At 37.9% G+C, this 15,064-nt stretch overlaps 1 protein-coding gene across 1 annotated transcript in view; it reads right to left on the bottom strand.

Annotated features, from left to right (window-relative positions):
• CHST9 (carbohydrate sulfotransferase 9) overlaps nt 1-15,064 on the bottom strand; it is a 231,106-nt gene that overhangs the window by 113,657 nt on the left and 102,385 nt on the right. Inside the window, exon 3 of the mRNA XM_028524462.2 lies at nt 10,943-10,981. Coding sequence (XP_028380263.1) covers nt 10,943-10,981 — 39 coding nt within the window. The remainder of the gene's footprint in view (nt 1-10,942; nt 10,982-15,064) is intronic.

The following is a 15,064-nucleotide window of genomic DNA, read 5'->3' as shown; positions in this document are numbered from 1 at the left end:
AGAATGCTGAAAACTAGCAAGTGCAATCAAGACAGAATTATAAAAAACACAATGATTTGTGCCCTTTGTTTTTAATGTTGCAGTGACACTGGAAAGGTCATATCTGTTATCTCTTTAGGCAAACAGACTCATTCTAGGGCAATCAAGATTCATCGATCATGCAGCCAAAGGCAAAATTCAGAAAATACCATCCCATTCCCCACTTTCCCTAAACAATCAAATCAGTCATTATTTATTCTTTGCATGTTTGAGATTTCTCTCCAGCAGATCTCAAATATAACTTTTGTACTTTGCCCTTGCTTGACTCATAGTAGTAAATAATAAATATTCTTTCAATAGTTCTTCAATAAATAAATGGATAAATGAATGACTTTGACTCCAAATTGAGTTAGGATGCAGAGACTTACATGCAGAATTAATAAAGCCTGCACTTTAATTTATGGATAAGGAAATGCTCATGGCCCTGGGGTTGGTTTGATAACCCTCTGCTTCCCCAAATGCACTGTCTAGGGTGTTCTTGTATATATGCTCCGATTTCTCTGGTTTTCTCTTGTGCTGCCTTTCCAATGCCCTCCCATCACTCTTAGGGATTTCTTTCCTTAGGAATCCCCCAAGACCATATTCTGTGTCTTATGATTGAACAAAGCCACTTATGCCTATGTTTGTTGAGCTGAAATTTACTGAGGGTGTGCTTCTTCCAGACCCTTTGGGAAGCACAAGAAACAAAACAGAACCATACAAGCAATACTGTTTTTGTTTCCACTACCTTTTGAAAAATTTCTTTCAAGACCTAGCTTGGAAACCAAGCAAACAGAACATGCAAGGACCTCAGCCTCTGAAAAAGCATTCCAGGACTAGGCAGATAGCTATCTAGGCTCACTCAATATGGCCCAGTGCCATGGCAGTGCCTGGCAAAGGGTGAGCTTTCAATAAATGCCTGCTCCATAAATGTAGTTGATGGATCAACACATACATATTGAACCCTTCCTATGCACCAGGTAATAAGGTTCTGATGATAACCCAAGCATCTGCCCTCAGAGAGATCACAGCCTGGGACAGCACTGTCCAATAGAACTTCTGGGGATGATGGGAATGTCCATCTCTGCACCATCCATTCTGGTAGCCCCTGGCCGCACGCAGCTGTTGAGTACTTGGGATGTAGTTAGCACAACTTTGAAACTCAATTTTAAATTTTAAGTAATTTAAATTTTAATTTAAAAACTGAATTAGGATAAAATATTTTTCTATTAAAATAACTTTATTGTTTTGGTAGGACTACAGTTTTCTTTAACTGTTTTATCCTGTACTCTATTAATCTTTATTGTGATATATACACATCTGGTATATGCAGCATTTCTAGCATCTCATAACTTTTTGTATTGTGATCACATGTTGAAATAATAATAGTTTTAATATACTGAGTTAAATAGCATTATTAATTTCATCTGTTTCTTTTTACTCTTTAAAATGTGTCTACTCAAAAATTTAAATTTATATATTGATCGCATTATAATTTTATTGGATATTGCTTTATCTAGAAGAAAGCAAGCATGAGGAAAAACAACCAAAGAAATAATTATGAAAACTTGAGAAACTTACTAATTTAATCATCCCTTCTGTCTAAGTTAAAACCTTGTAGGTACCCTATGATATAGGATTTTACTTCTGGGTATATTCTCAAAAGAATTGAAAGCAGATTCTTAAAGAAATATTTGTATACCCATATTCATAGCAGCATTATTCATAATAGCCAAAAAGTGGAGGCAACCCAAGTGCCCACTGATGAATGAATGGAGAAACAAAATGTAATATATCCATACAGTTAAATATTATTCAGTCTTAGAAGGAAGGAAATTCTGATACATGCCATGATGTGGATGAACTTGGGGGCATTATGCTAAGGGAAAATAAGCCAGTCACAAAAAGATAATGTATAATTCCACTTACATGAGGTACCTAAAATAGACAAATTCATAAACAGAAATTGGAATGGGGGCTGAAAGAAGTTGGGGGTAGGACAGAATGGGAGGTGATATTTAACAGATACAGAGTATCGGTGCTGCAAGATAAGAAGAGGTCTGTGAATGGATGGTGGTGATGGTAGTACAACAGTGAGTGTCCTCAATGTCAAGTGCAAAAAAAAGACTTCAGGGAAAAGAACTACATTACTCCAGTAAGATTTAGTGCATTTCTTGGTGTGAGGGTCAATTAATATTTTAATTTAATGTAGTTCAGATGTGCATTTCTGTATGTTCTGGGGTGAACATTTTAAAATGGCACAGGAAGTCAGCAAATTAAATGGAAAATGGCCAAAGAAAACAAGGAAAGACGCGTTAAATAAAGTTACGTTTGCACGTGGTGTTTTGGTTGTCTCTTTGAGGATCAGCACAACAGAGAGCTGTGTGTTTTCAGACAAGGCGTGGGTAGAATTCATTTCAGGGGTATTTTCGAGGACAAAATCACCACATTTGACTGAGAAATACAGGTTGTTTCTGTGCAGTGAGATGTGTGGGAGATTTACAGTCATGCTGATAACTAGGGCATAGTGAACACTTACAAGCAAGTGTAGGTAGGCAAGCATAGACACCATTCAAGAGACATTCTGCAAAGACTCAAACAAGGCAAAGATTTTCAAACAAAGGCTGGGGCCATGGTCAAGATTATTTCCTCCTATAAATGGTTCAACTGGAAGCAAAGACCCTGAATGCCATGTTTAGCACAATTTAATTTGCTATCTGGAATCAGTAATGTAGTGAATCATGATTAATCATTAGCTGCTCAATATGAATTAGTAGATCAGATTAAGTGGTTGCTCGTGAAGAGTCCACCAGGTCTGGCCTTCCCCATATTGTGGCTCTCTCTGCCTCTTCAGCTAAGGTTCTGCCCTTTTCAGAGTTCTTCCAGCTGCCACTCAAGTCATAACCTCACTTCTGGGGTGAGCAGTCTTCAGGTGTTTCTTGTTCCCTTATAGTCTCATGGCTTCTCTCCTGTCCTACGAATCTTATCTGGGAATTTCCAGTGAAATAATAGGACGACTTGTATGATTATTACTGCATTGCTCAGCTCAAATGACCTGCATTTACTTTAGAAAGTTTTTAGTTACTCAGTGTACAAGTATATCTTTACAGTTGATTAAAATGTGTGTGGTCATTTCTGTGAAGAAAAAAGTTGGGCATCTGTTCCTTGGTTAGAAATACAAGTTCATTGTTTTTATTCTGTGGGAAAATCAGGTATGACTTAAGACTCCTTTCATAAGAAAACGCAAGGATCACCTATATTCTATTACTGTGGGCATTTTTAATCCTTTGTTAATATAAGTGCCGCTTTAAGTAATCAAAATATGCATTTACCTGGAATGCTCCATTCCCAAGTCATGAAAAATAAAAGTCAGTGACTAGTATTGACTGAAATACGCACACAGAATATATATACCCTATGATTCAACTTCCACAACAAATTCAAGTTAGCATGAGGCTAATTTTGTTGAGAACTGCTTTGGCCTGTGCTGTCTTAATAAAGATCTATCCTATAGTTCCTGAAAAATCCATTTTTATTTGAGGTACTTTCCATTTTAATTGGGAATGTTTCTGATTTTTTAAACAGAATATTTAAAAGATGAAAGCCTGAAGTAATTTTTGGCTAACAAATTATGAAACTCTTCTTCATTTTTTCTCTCGGGTGAAGGAAACACATTTATGTTGTGTAAGAATCAACCCAGATAAAAGTTTCTCTTTTTCAGTTACACAACAAGGCACCCTGCTTTATGGTGAAATCTACTGTGATGCAGCTAAAGATAATATTTCTTCCATGCCACCTACAGACGCCACGTTTCAAGTCGCAACTGTGTGCGAGTAAATCCTGCTCGGTGCGCTGTAATGGCAATCCCAATTAAACACGTGGAGGGTACTGCAGGGAGATGTTTTCATGTCAGCACTTTAACTGTGTGGTATGACATGGCAATTTCTCCTACATTAGCTACTTACCATTTCAGAATTCCTTAGTTTGCATAAACACACTGTTTTAAATGCAACGTCTACAATGAAATTTAAGGTATTTTTGAAGTAATGTGGCACAGCTGTGTTGTTATTCTCTAGCTAAATTTGACTGGCTGGTAAATGAAGTTTGTTGAAAAAATGAACTCTTCGGGACTTATTTTAATGAATAGCCCATGTGTAAGTCTTCCATTTTGGGCATGGAAAGATGTATCTAAGACACTTTATTTCACTCAATAATAAATATTGTTCTGAAACCATGAACCCAGAGAAAATTGGGTATTTTTTTAAAGAGAATTCATTAGCATAGTTCAGAGAGCCAGGTCTTCAGGAAAGTGGGTTTAAAAAAGCAAACATGCCAGAGATGGATTGCCTGGGAGGCTGAAGCAGAAAATTGATAGCTTAGATCTAGAAAATGAATAAATATGAGACTTTGTTGATACCAACCTGGGCCATTTGGGCATAAAATGTGATTATTTTACTTATTTTTTCATCAGAGCCCTGGGATCTATATTGGGCTGGATGTAGTAGATCACAGGTCTGGGTTCAAGTCTCAACTCTGCTGTTAGCTAACCAGGTGAACTTGGCTGAGTCACATATGCAGGGCAGTGGAAAATGCTTGGGCTTTGCTATCACACAGACTTGCTCCAGTGGTGCACTTGTTAATATTTAGCAATGGGCTCCCTGGGAACCAACCAATCAAGCAAGTAAGCAACCAACCAACCTTGGCCTGTACTGCTTGCTAATTTCTGTGGTATAAATGCTCACACCACCACCAATTTGAAGCTACCTACATGACCTCACTGAATGCAGAGGTGGAAAGAGATACACACAAGTTGTTCTTTTCAGATCTCTCCCCAGATACTACGAGCTGGCTCCACTAAGCCATTGCCTAGATTCCATTGATGGCTCCACCAGTTAGTATACAGGGCACATGGCAAATTATTTAACTTCCTCATTTTCTAATTTTTAAAATGTTGACTATACCTTTCTGATGAAAAAGGGCATCAGTCCTTCATCTCATCCTTCATATTATTGCCTGGGATCATCTTAAGCCACGAATCACACAAAACTGAGACATAAGATAGAAAGAACTTGAGTCTTTGACAGTGTGGAGAGCTATCGTGACCATGCACCAGCTACTAGGACTTTTATGTGTAAAGGAGAAAAAACTTCTGCATCATTTAAAAAAGAACAAAACCCAGCAACAAACCTTACAAGGTGGTTCTGAGGGTAAAGTAGAAGGTATTGAGTACAGAGCCTGAAGATTATGTCTCTCTGTCTCTCCTCCAGTTCACAGATAAACTCTTTGAAAGAACAACTCTGCATTTGTTTTATTTTCCCTCACTCAACCTGTTGCTATCTGGGTTTCACTTCCAGAACTGCTAACACAGAATTTCTCTGTAATGACCAGCAGCAGACTTTCCCCCCCCGACTCCAGGGGCCATTTTCAGTTCTTATTTTATTTGCTTGCTCTGTGGCATGGGGCATGCTTGACCAGTCCCCCCTTCTGACTGTTTTCCTCTGTTGCACTCAGAGACAGAATGCTGCTGATTCTCACAGGACAACGTTGACATTTCCCAGCTCCCAACTCTGGTTTCCCATACTGTTTTTTTGTTACTGGTGGGGATTTTCCGATAACTCACCCTGGCCTTTCTCACACCCCCAATTCCTTTAGGGCAAGCTCATTCATAACCAGAACTTCAATTCTTATTTAGTCATCGATGATGTAAAAGGCAAGCCAGCATCCCAGTTCTCTCTGGAGTTCCAGGCTTGTAATGACTACTGCTTATTTGACATACTTGACTTAGCCACCTCCATATCCCACAGGTCACATTATAATCAACACAGATATGACCCAATTTATCATTTTCCCCCACCAGACCTGTCCCTCCTCCTGTGTTCCCCACACAGAATGCACAATTCATTTCATTTTTTTAGGCTGGAAACATGGGAATCATCCATCCTTCTTTGTCCCCCATATCCACTCAAACAGGCCAATTCTATCTTGTAAATCTATCCACATCCCACTCCTTAGCTTTCTTTCCAAAGCTACTGTCTTAGAAAAGATCCCTAAGACTTTCATCCTTAGATAATTAAAGTGATATACCACCTGATTTCCCTGTTTCCAGTCAATTCTCCTTCCAACCCATACTTCGGGGAGGGTTTTCATAAAATGCAAATAGACCACGTTATCCTTTGCATTCATTTCATTAGCTCCCAACCCCTATTGCATAAAGTCCAAACTCCATGGAAGGGCACACTGGTCCTTGTTGGTTCTGATTCATGCCTACTTTTCTGGCAACATTTCCTGCCTCTTATATAATTATGGCTATATTCCAGTGTTATTAACCACTACCCTTTCCCTCAATAGGCCATGCTTTTTCTCAACTCTGTCTCTCTGGATGGCCAGTCCTTTCCGTTTTTCTTTCTTCAAGGACCCATTCAAGTCTACTGTCTTCCATGTAGCCTTCCTGGAAATCCTTATAACTTGTACTTAATTCTCTAAGAGTTACTCTTCACACTGTATTATAACCGTCTGTACTTTTGCCCTCCAGCCAAAAGTGAATGAAGGACGGACATCAATACCATATCTTATTTACCATTGCATCTTTAATATCAAGCACAAAGCCTGGACCACAAAATGTTTAGCAAATTCAATAACTTATAATGCCTCCTCAGATTCCCTCTGTGCCCCCTTTGTGGTGCCAGATGAGATGGGGTCAAGACAAGAGTATGTTTTAAGTGAGAGATAATTGACATATAACATTATTATATTCAGATGTATACATACCAAAATGATTCAGCACTTGTATATATCTAGTTAACATCCATTATGTCACAGGGTTTTTTTCTTGTGATAACTTTTAAGATCTATTCTATAATCAACTTTCAAATATGCAATATAGTATTATTAAGACACAAGAGCTTTTTGCATGTTATAAACAAGTTAATTTTCAAACTTGATTCTAACTGGAATTGTGAATCTCATAGTGAGAACAAAACATGTATTACAAAATACTAATGTAAAGTAACAATATTACAAAGTAACAAATATTTGTAAAGTAACAATATTACAAAATACTAATGTCCATAAAATGATGGGGTTTTTTAAGAATGATAGTTTATTTTGATATATTTCATGCAACATAATCGACCTGCTAATTTCATATGTTTAATGTTGGTCACTACTAATTAAAACAATGAAATGAGGTCTTCCCTTGTTTGTTTTTTAGGGTTTTGATAGTGTATAGAAACCACTGTAAAACAGCACTACAAAAATAGTAATAGCATAGAGAAAAATTATGCTAAATCTGCCTCTACTTGAAAATCGGCATTCAGTAACTGAGTAACATGTAAGAAAGAGAACATGCTATTCTCGCACAGATGGATGAATTTATTCATTGTCTATTTAACTTTTTTTAACCCTAATGACTGCATGTTCTATGTGTGTTAAATGCTTGAAAATGGAGGTGATATTGTTGTTTTAGGACATTTAAAAGAAGTGAAAAGCTCAGTCAAAAAGTAAGCAGAATGGGACTGAGCTTGCAAAGCAGATGTTGTACCATTTGCTGAATTTCCAATAATAAATTTCACCTTTTGGGTTGAGGCAAAAATAACATTGTTCTTCTTTACCAGTAACTTCTTACCAATTATGTAAATGAATAAAAATCTCTAACTTTAGGGATGCTCTAATGTCAGAAATTAAAAGTATTCAACTTCATTTAAAAATACTCATTGTCATCTCTACTGATAACCCTACCTTCTGGTCCACTAGGACTATTCTTTACTAAACACTTAAGGGGATTTGAAAATGCTGTTCATCTTGGAAAAATTGGACCAATATATATTTAACAGATGGTGTGTTTTAAACAATAATTTATGAAGCACCTTTCTCTGTGAGAATTCTTCTTTGTATTTTATTCTGTGTTGCTTTTTAATATCAAGAATTCTTTGTTCCAAACAGGGGTCTTTATTCTGATAAGATAAAAAAGACTTCAAACTCAATGGAGTTTTAATGTAAAACCTATGGAATAGAGCTGGCCATTTTTTTCCTATTTTTCTGGTGAAGAAACTGGGTCATTAAAAAATCAAGGGCAAATAGATAATTGATGATATTTGAAACTTGCCTCCTGATATTTTGTCTATTTATCATTATACCATCATATACTTTTAATATTCTTTACAAATTCAAATAGCCAAATTTTGTTGTACAATTTGATATGGGTTTCCAAGGTCAGAGTCAAGAGGCATGAGCTTTGCATTGTTTTAAAAAAATGGCTATGCTTACCATAGCTTTTGAAAAATGATATGAGGTTATGCATATTCTCTTGTGAATTACTCCTGGCTTATCAAAAGTAGCATCATGTTTGAAACTACACCCAGGATATAAACTGCTTTTTCCCTAAGAGAAGCTAAATAAACTATAGGACAAGCTTAATCCCAACTAGCTACCCATTCTACTGAGCAACTCAGTCCAAACTAGTTAAGCTCAAACTTGAGAACATGATTCATTTGATTATATAATGAAATGTGAGCAACTGAGAGGGTGTGTGTGTGTGTCTGTGTGTAGATCCATGCATACATAGTAGAGCTATTTCAGTAAAGTAATAAAGGTAAATAGAATCATAGACACAAAACTGGAAAGAACCTTAGAAATGATTCAATGAAACTCTTCATGGATCTCTTGTTAACATCCCTTATAGGTGATGATCTAACATCCATTCAGTTCTGCTAACATAAGCTCATTCTTTCGATTCCTGGACAGGTGTCCTTGTTAGGAAGTTATTTCTTATCCTGAGAAAAAACTTAACTTCTGTAACGTTCATCTTAGTGCAAGATTCTTTAAGCAACAATTTAACCAGCCTTAACCAACCACAAAATCAGAGTTCTGGGAGTCCCTGTTTTAATGAGGAATATTTTTGTCTACAATATTTTTCTAAATTCTTTGTTTTCAATAGTAAGTAGTGCAACAGAATGGGGTAGATTGAAAGGGCCAGGACCTAATACTGATCTCCCATAACTGGGAGACACACTATAAATGAGAGGCTATAATTGTCTAATTGAGCAGGCAGGACCTAGAATCTGAGCAGAATGAACAGCAAATAACACAAAGAAGTCCAGACAGGAAGTCAGAGCAGAAATGCCCATGATGTTCTTGGTATCTCACAGTTTTATCTAAAGATTCAGACTAGCATCAGATACTGATCATGGTGATATTTATGACTACATTGGCAAAGGTTATATCCCAACTTTGAAAGCTCACACTGTTTTTACAAATATAGATTTCCTCATGGCAGGATGTGTGTTCTTTGAAATAATTGAGGAGCCTACAAATTTTCTGTAATAATTTGAGCCCTGTCCATTAGTTATCCTTGACTTCACTTTCTCATAAAAATCAGACAGGTTAACAAGCTGTGAATCAGGTGGGGCAAATTAGCTCTATTAATAAAGAGAATTTCCTTATAACCCTGATGACTAGTGTTCCCTGTCAAAGGTGCTGTTGCCTTAATTTTTTCCCAAATGTTGAAAAATATTTTATTAGACAAGAAACTGGACACAATAACAAAGTGATTAGCACCTTGATTAGAAAGAAAGGTTAGGATGGTGGACACTGGAAAGAATGAATGAACAAACCTGAGGTCATGTCCAGTCTCTGTCTCTACGAGCCCTTTGTGTTGCCTTGGCAATGCAGAACATTAGAATCCAGGAAATGCAGGAAATTTAAAAAGGCATCTGGTTTAACACTGGCCAGTTTAGTTTTTTTCCCCTGAACTATAAAGCTTCTATAATCAAAAAAGACAGTACCTACAGGATCATAGCAATAGCATCTTATAAACAGTATAAATACTTTTGCCTCAGGATGCAATAATGAGTTAGCTACTTTTGTGAGGAGACCAGACACTTTCTGGCCTTCACTTTTTTATATATTCAGATCAGGCTTTTAAAAATACACAGAAGGAATGTGAACAATAACATTCAAGAGGGAAGTCAGGCAGATAATAAGTTGACAAGTTGTCTGATATGAATGCAAAGATTGGGAAGAAGAAAAGAGACAGGGTCTTAGGCTATTTATGCACTTTGGATCAATATTGATTTTTGTCTTCTACTGACTACACTGACTGCTTGGAAACATGTGCAGTACCTGTTACCAGACAAAAACTAAAGTTGAAAGAAGAAGGTGGTTCAGAGCAACAGGTGTTTAGGTTGGCAGCTCTTACAGATCACAGAGTAATGGGTGGGTGGAGGCTTGGGAAGGGTGGTGGGCACAGGTACAGAGGTCAAACTATAATTTTCTATGATTATTGGCAATTTCTGAGGATTGGGAGCTGAAAGGCTGCTCTTATACAGAGATTTACCTGATAAATGAAAAATCTATCTTATATTATGATTTTAAGCCAAAAGCCATGTAATGAAAATATGGAAATGTAAAAACTTATTTTTGTATTAGTTGGCAAATATTGACCCCATACCTATGCACAATGGCACTGTGCCAAAGCCCCATTCAGTTTTGGATACACATTAGGATTTAGGAATGAAATAATTCTTAAAATTCCTCCAAAATAGAAAGATTCTTCTCAGTTCAGTTGTCAACACTTGTCCTGAAAAACAATTACATACATGGCTTTAAAAAAATAACTTAAATTCACAGGTGTTTGGGGAAATAAAATGGTTGTTAATTATTATGACCTCCGTATTTTAAAACTGGTGGCTGTAAGACTTACCTTTAATAGATAATCATGAAAAAATAAATAACATTCTATTTCATCTTTCAATAGGAAAGGAAAGAATTGATGTGAAAGTGAGAAAGCTAAATCTATTAACTTATTTTAATTCATTTAGTATCAATCAATTCAAGAACCATAAACTATTACATTAAATAATAAACTGCAAATAGATCTTTTTTGTGTGTAGGAAATAAAACTGAAGTCAATTAGTCAAAATCTTACCTGAAGTTGCTTTTTGTTCTCTTTTCTTCTCCACTCTCCCTGAAATGAGAAGTGGAAGATCAGTTGCAGTGTGGGGCCATGAGAAAAAGAGGTAACTTAGATGAAGGCTTAGTTTAAGGCAATTTCCAAACACAATCACTACTTCCACCATGTCCAGAATGCTTCCAGAGATGATTAGGCACAGTTGAATGGGATAGAAAGATGTTCTTTAATCTATTTGTGGAAGTCAAAAATATGAGTATGCTTTCAATATGCTGTTACATTGTTGTATTTTTAAAAAAAATCTTATTAGTAAGAGTCACTTACCCAACAATAAATCTACAACTTGCAAATTCCCATAGAAGCAACAGTGGGGGGTGAGGAACATCTGAATAAAATCAGACCATGGCCTCTTGCAACCTACTAGGGAAGATGAAGAACAAGCAATAGAACATGAAATGAGATGTGCCCTAAAAGGAACAGAATGATTCATGACATGAGAGGATAAAGTTATTATTTTAAGAAATGAAGAAGTACCCATAAAGTGATGGAGAAAGTGGTACTTGATTTAGACCTGGATAGATACATGTGAATTGGGAGATTTGAAATAGGAAAAGGATTCATTCTTGGCAAAGGAAGTAGTATGGGATATGTAGGACAAGGTTATTTGAGCAAGAAGTTTGCTCAAGGAACTTGCTTTAGGAACTTGGACATCAGTAGCTTTGTGTAAGAGGAGGGCTCTCCTAAAGGTAGGGCAAGAGGTATAGACTTACTACGGCAGTGGGAATGCAGAGGAGGGAAGTGATGGATGCAAGAGATGGCAGGAAGGCAGAACATATAGGGATTTACAAAATGTTAAATGCAAGGGAGAAGGAAAGGTCAAGATGAATGGTTATCTAGGTGACTTTGGGTATAGTGGTATAATTCAGGGAAATGGTGACATGTGATGGGAGTGTGGGAATGACAGCTTGGGTGACAGACCAGAACTGAACCTACAGATGCAGAACATGTCCATCGTGAGAAGGTGGCTAGAGCTGAGGTGAGGGATGGGGACGTAAAGGCAGATAGTACAGAGGGCTAGGCTGAGGAAAGTGGCCAAAGGAACAAAAATACTGCTTTTGTTTGTCACTTAGGACCATGAGAAGACAGAAGAAGAAGAAGAAGAAACAGAGATCCATGGAGATCAACAGAGTGCATAGTTGTCTACCACAAATTAAGATTTCAGAAGTATGGGGGTTACCAATAGTATGGGGGGCATCCCATGCTGCCAAGTTCACGTGGATGTTGCTAGATTGTGAGAGAGCAGTTTTAGCAGAGTAGGGGTGGAGAACACAAGAGACAGTGTGAGTGTCTGAAAAGAAGTAGATAATGAGGAAGATGAAGCTGAGGAAACGGCTCCTCATTCATGAAATCCGACAGCCTGCAAATGAGTGAGGTGGACAATAGCTTGAGCAGGAACAAATTCAAGGTTTCTGCCAGGCTACAGGACACTCCAGCACATGCACTGGCTTAGATAAGAAACTCTGCACCAGGGCAATGGTGTGTGTAAACACCACTGTTGAGGTGAGAGCCTTGGTTTTGTGATGGGGAAGCGAGGGCCACCCTTCTAGTCATCACATTCTTGTCAGCCGCTAACATTTCACAAGCGAAGCTAGTAACTGAGAGTTTATGCAACACACGGATGATGCATGTAAACTTTAAGCTTTTTACTAGCCCTTTATGTCTATTAAAATCTAAATATATAAAGTGGAGAACATACAATCTTTTCCTTGTGCAACAGCCAAAAGGGTGGAATTCATTCAACTGGCATCTTGATTAATGGCACATTCTATTCATTTGGGTGATTTCCAGAGGACTTGTTGGATGCAATTTATTTCAATGATTCAAACAGATAAATGGCATGAATGGTCCATTTAAAGATTTCATTCATTACCAAGTGTGATGGGGCACCTCCTTATTTAAATTTTTTTTAATTGGGCAGGCCACTGTTTACTGTTTGATTACATATTTTTTTGTATACTAGAGGCCTCAAACATTTTCATGAATTTTAAAAAATGTTATACAAGTCCTGAGTTACAAAACATTAAAAGAAAAATATCTCTTTGGAGAGTCTTTAACTTGTATGAGAATGAGTCATAAACCCTGAAAGTACACAGTGAATGTGTTGGAGATAAATAAAACGGTGTGGTAGTCAGACCTCAAAGTAACTCTTCCTCCTGGTGTTCATTTCTCTTCCTGGCACCCATTTGTGTTCTTGTGTAACCAATAGGATTTTGCAGAGATGATAATGTGTGACTTCAGAGGTCGGGCCTTAGAACCACTGTGGCATCCTTTTTGCTCTCTTGGATCACTCCCTTTGAGGGAAACCAGATTATATGTTGTGAGGACACTCAAGTGGCTCTGTGGAGAGTCCCTTGTGGCCAATGAGCAACGAAGGCTTCCTGTCAGTGGGCATCACCCCGACAGGAACATACGTGGCCCATCCCCCAGCCTCCGTCGGACCCTCAGATGGCTGCAGCCTCAGCTCTCGCCTTGACAGCAACTGCAGGGAAGACCCTGACCCAGGGCCACCCAGTTAGCCACTTCAGAGCTCCCTGCAGACACTGTGTGAGATGACAAATGCTTACTGTTGTCTTCAGCTGCTAAGTTTTGGATAAGTTGTTACAGCAATAGATAATTTGTACTTATTGGATAACTTTATTATGAAAGTTTGGGTTAATTTACAACTTAAATATAATACAACTTCAGTGATGCTAGTTGCGTCAAATCAGTTGGTCTCCCTGACTTTCTCCTCTGTAATGTGGGGATCAGACCTGCTTATCTGGAATGTTGTGAGGATTAAACAGTTTGAGGGAAAATAATTCCAAGAACCAGCAAGAAATGAAGGAAGCTCACACAAAATATTGGGGTTCAATGTTTCAGAAGGGAGGCTGGAAGGCATTGTTGAAAATGTTTCACTCCCCTCCGCTGGGACCTCAAACAGTTTTCCGTGTTATATGAAAGGGCCCTGCAAACTATAGAGGGCTATATAAATATTATTTATTAGTTTTATTGCTATTAGTTTTGTTATAGGAATAGAGTTAGATTTCTATCTTTAGTTATGTATACACTAAACTTCAAATTAGAAAAATAAAAACTAGGTTAAATAAACTATCAGAATGATCAAAGAACACAGAGTTTCCACAGTTTAACTGGATGAGCCTGTAGGTTTCTTTTTTAGTCTCTTTGTCTTGCTCTCAGTATCCGCCTTCATGGAAAGAGAGGGTTCAGACTGGACATCTCCATCTGAACGGTCTACTGCACTACAACACATATCCTTAACCTAAGTCATTACATTCCATCCCCCCCCCCTCCCCGACATGCTCATCTTGAGAGTTAGCTTCCTATCCTCTCAGGCACCCAGTAATGAAACCTGAGAGCCATTAGCTCCTCCCTTCCACTCAACCTCCACATCTAATCTGACCCCCCAGACCATTACATTCTCTCTATAGGACATTTCAGATCTATCTTTTCCTGTATCACTGCCATGGTCCTAGGTCACAAACTTGATATATCTTCCTGGGGTTATTTTCTACAGGCTCCTAGCTGATTTCACTGGTTTTAGGGATGGTTTTTCCATCCTTGCCATCTGATCTCTACTACAAATGAAAACCCATATTCTCTAATATAAAATTTATGGCCCTGGAAAATTTGGCCATGACTTATCCACTTCCTGTTATCACCCCTCAGGTACCATACAGAACACTTACCAGTTATGCCAGGAATGAGACCTCCTACCCTAACTCCCTGCTTATACACTGTTTCTGCTTCCTGCAATGTTCTGTCCTGTGTTCTGGCTACCATAATCTGACTCATCCTTTAGAGCTGAGCTCAGAAGCTTTTGCACTGTGTCATCTCCCTTAACTCTCCACTCCTCGCAAAATTAATCAGCCTTCTTTGCTCCTAAAGCCCTTTATATATACCTTTATCATGGCACTAACTCCAGTGTTTGGTTCATAATGAGATGCAGATCTGTTTTTGCAACTGGACTGCTGCCTCTTTAAGGGAGAGGGGTGTATCCTATGCTCCTCCTGGTGCCTTGTACACACAGATGCTTGGGGTGGAGGACACACAGAAAGTTATGTAATATCCCAGCCCTCTGTA

The sequence above is a fragment of the Phyllostomus discolor genome, chromosome 9, assembly GCF_004126475.2.
Source record: "Phyllostomus discolor isolate MPI-MPIP mPhyDis1 chromosome 9, mPhyDis1.pri.v3, whole genome shotgun sequence".
Classification (NCBI taxonomy): domain Eukaryota; kingdom Metazoa; phylum Chordata; class Mammalia; order Chiroptera; family Phyllostomidae; genus Phyllostomus; species Phyllostomus discolor.
Note: the sequence above shows the minus strand (reverse complement) of the source record. Positions and strands in the feature narration are given on the sequence as shown.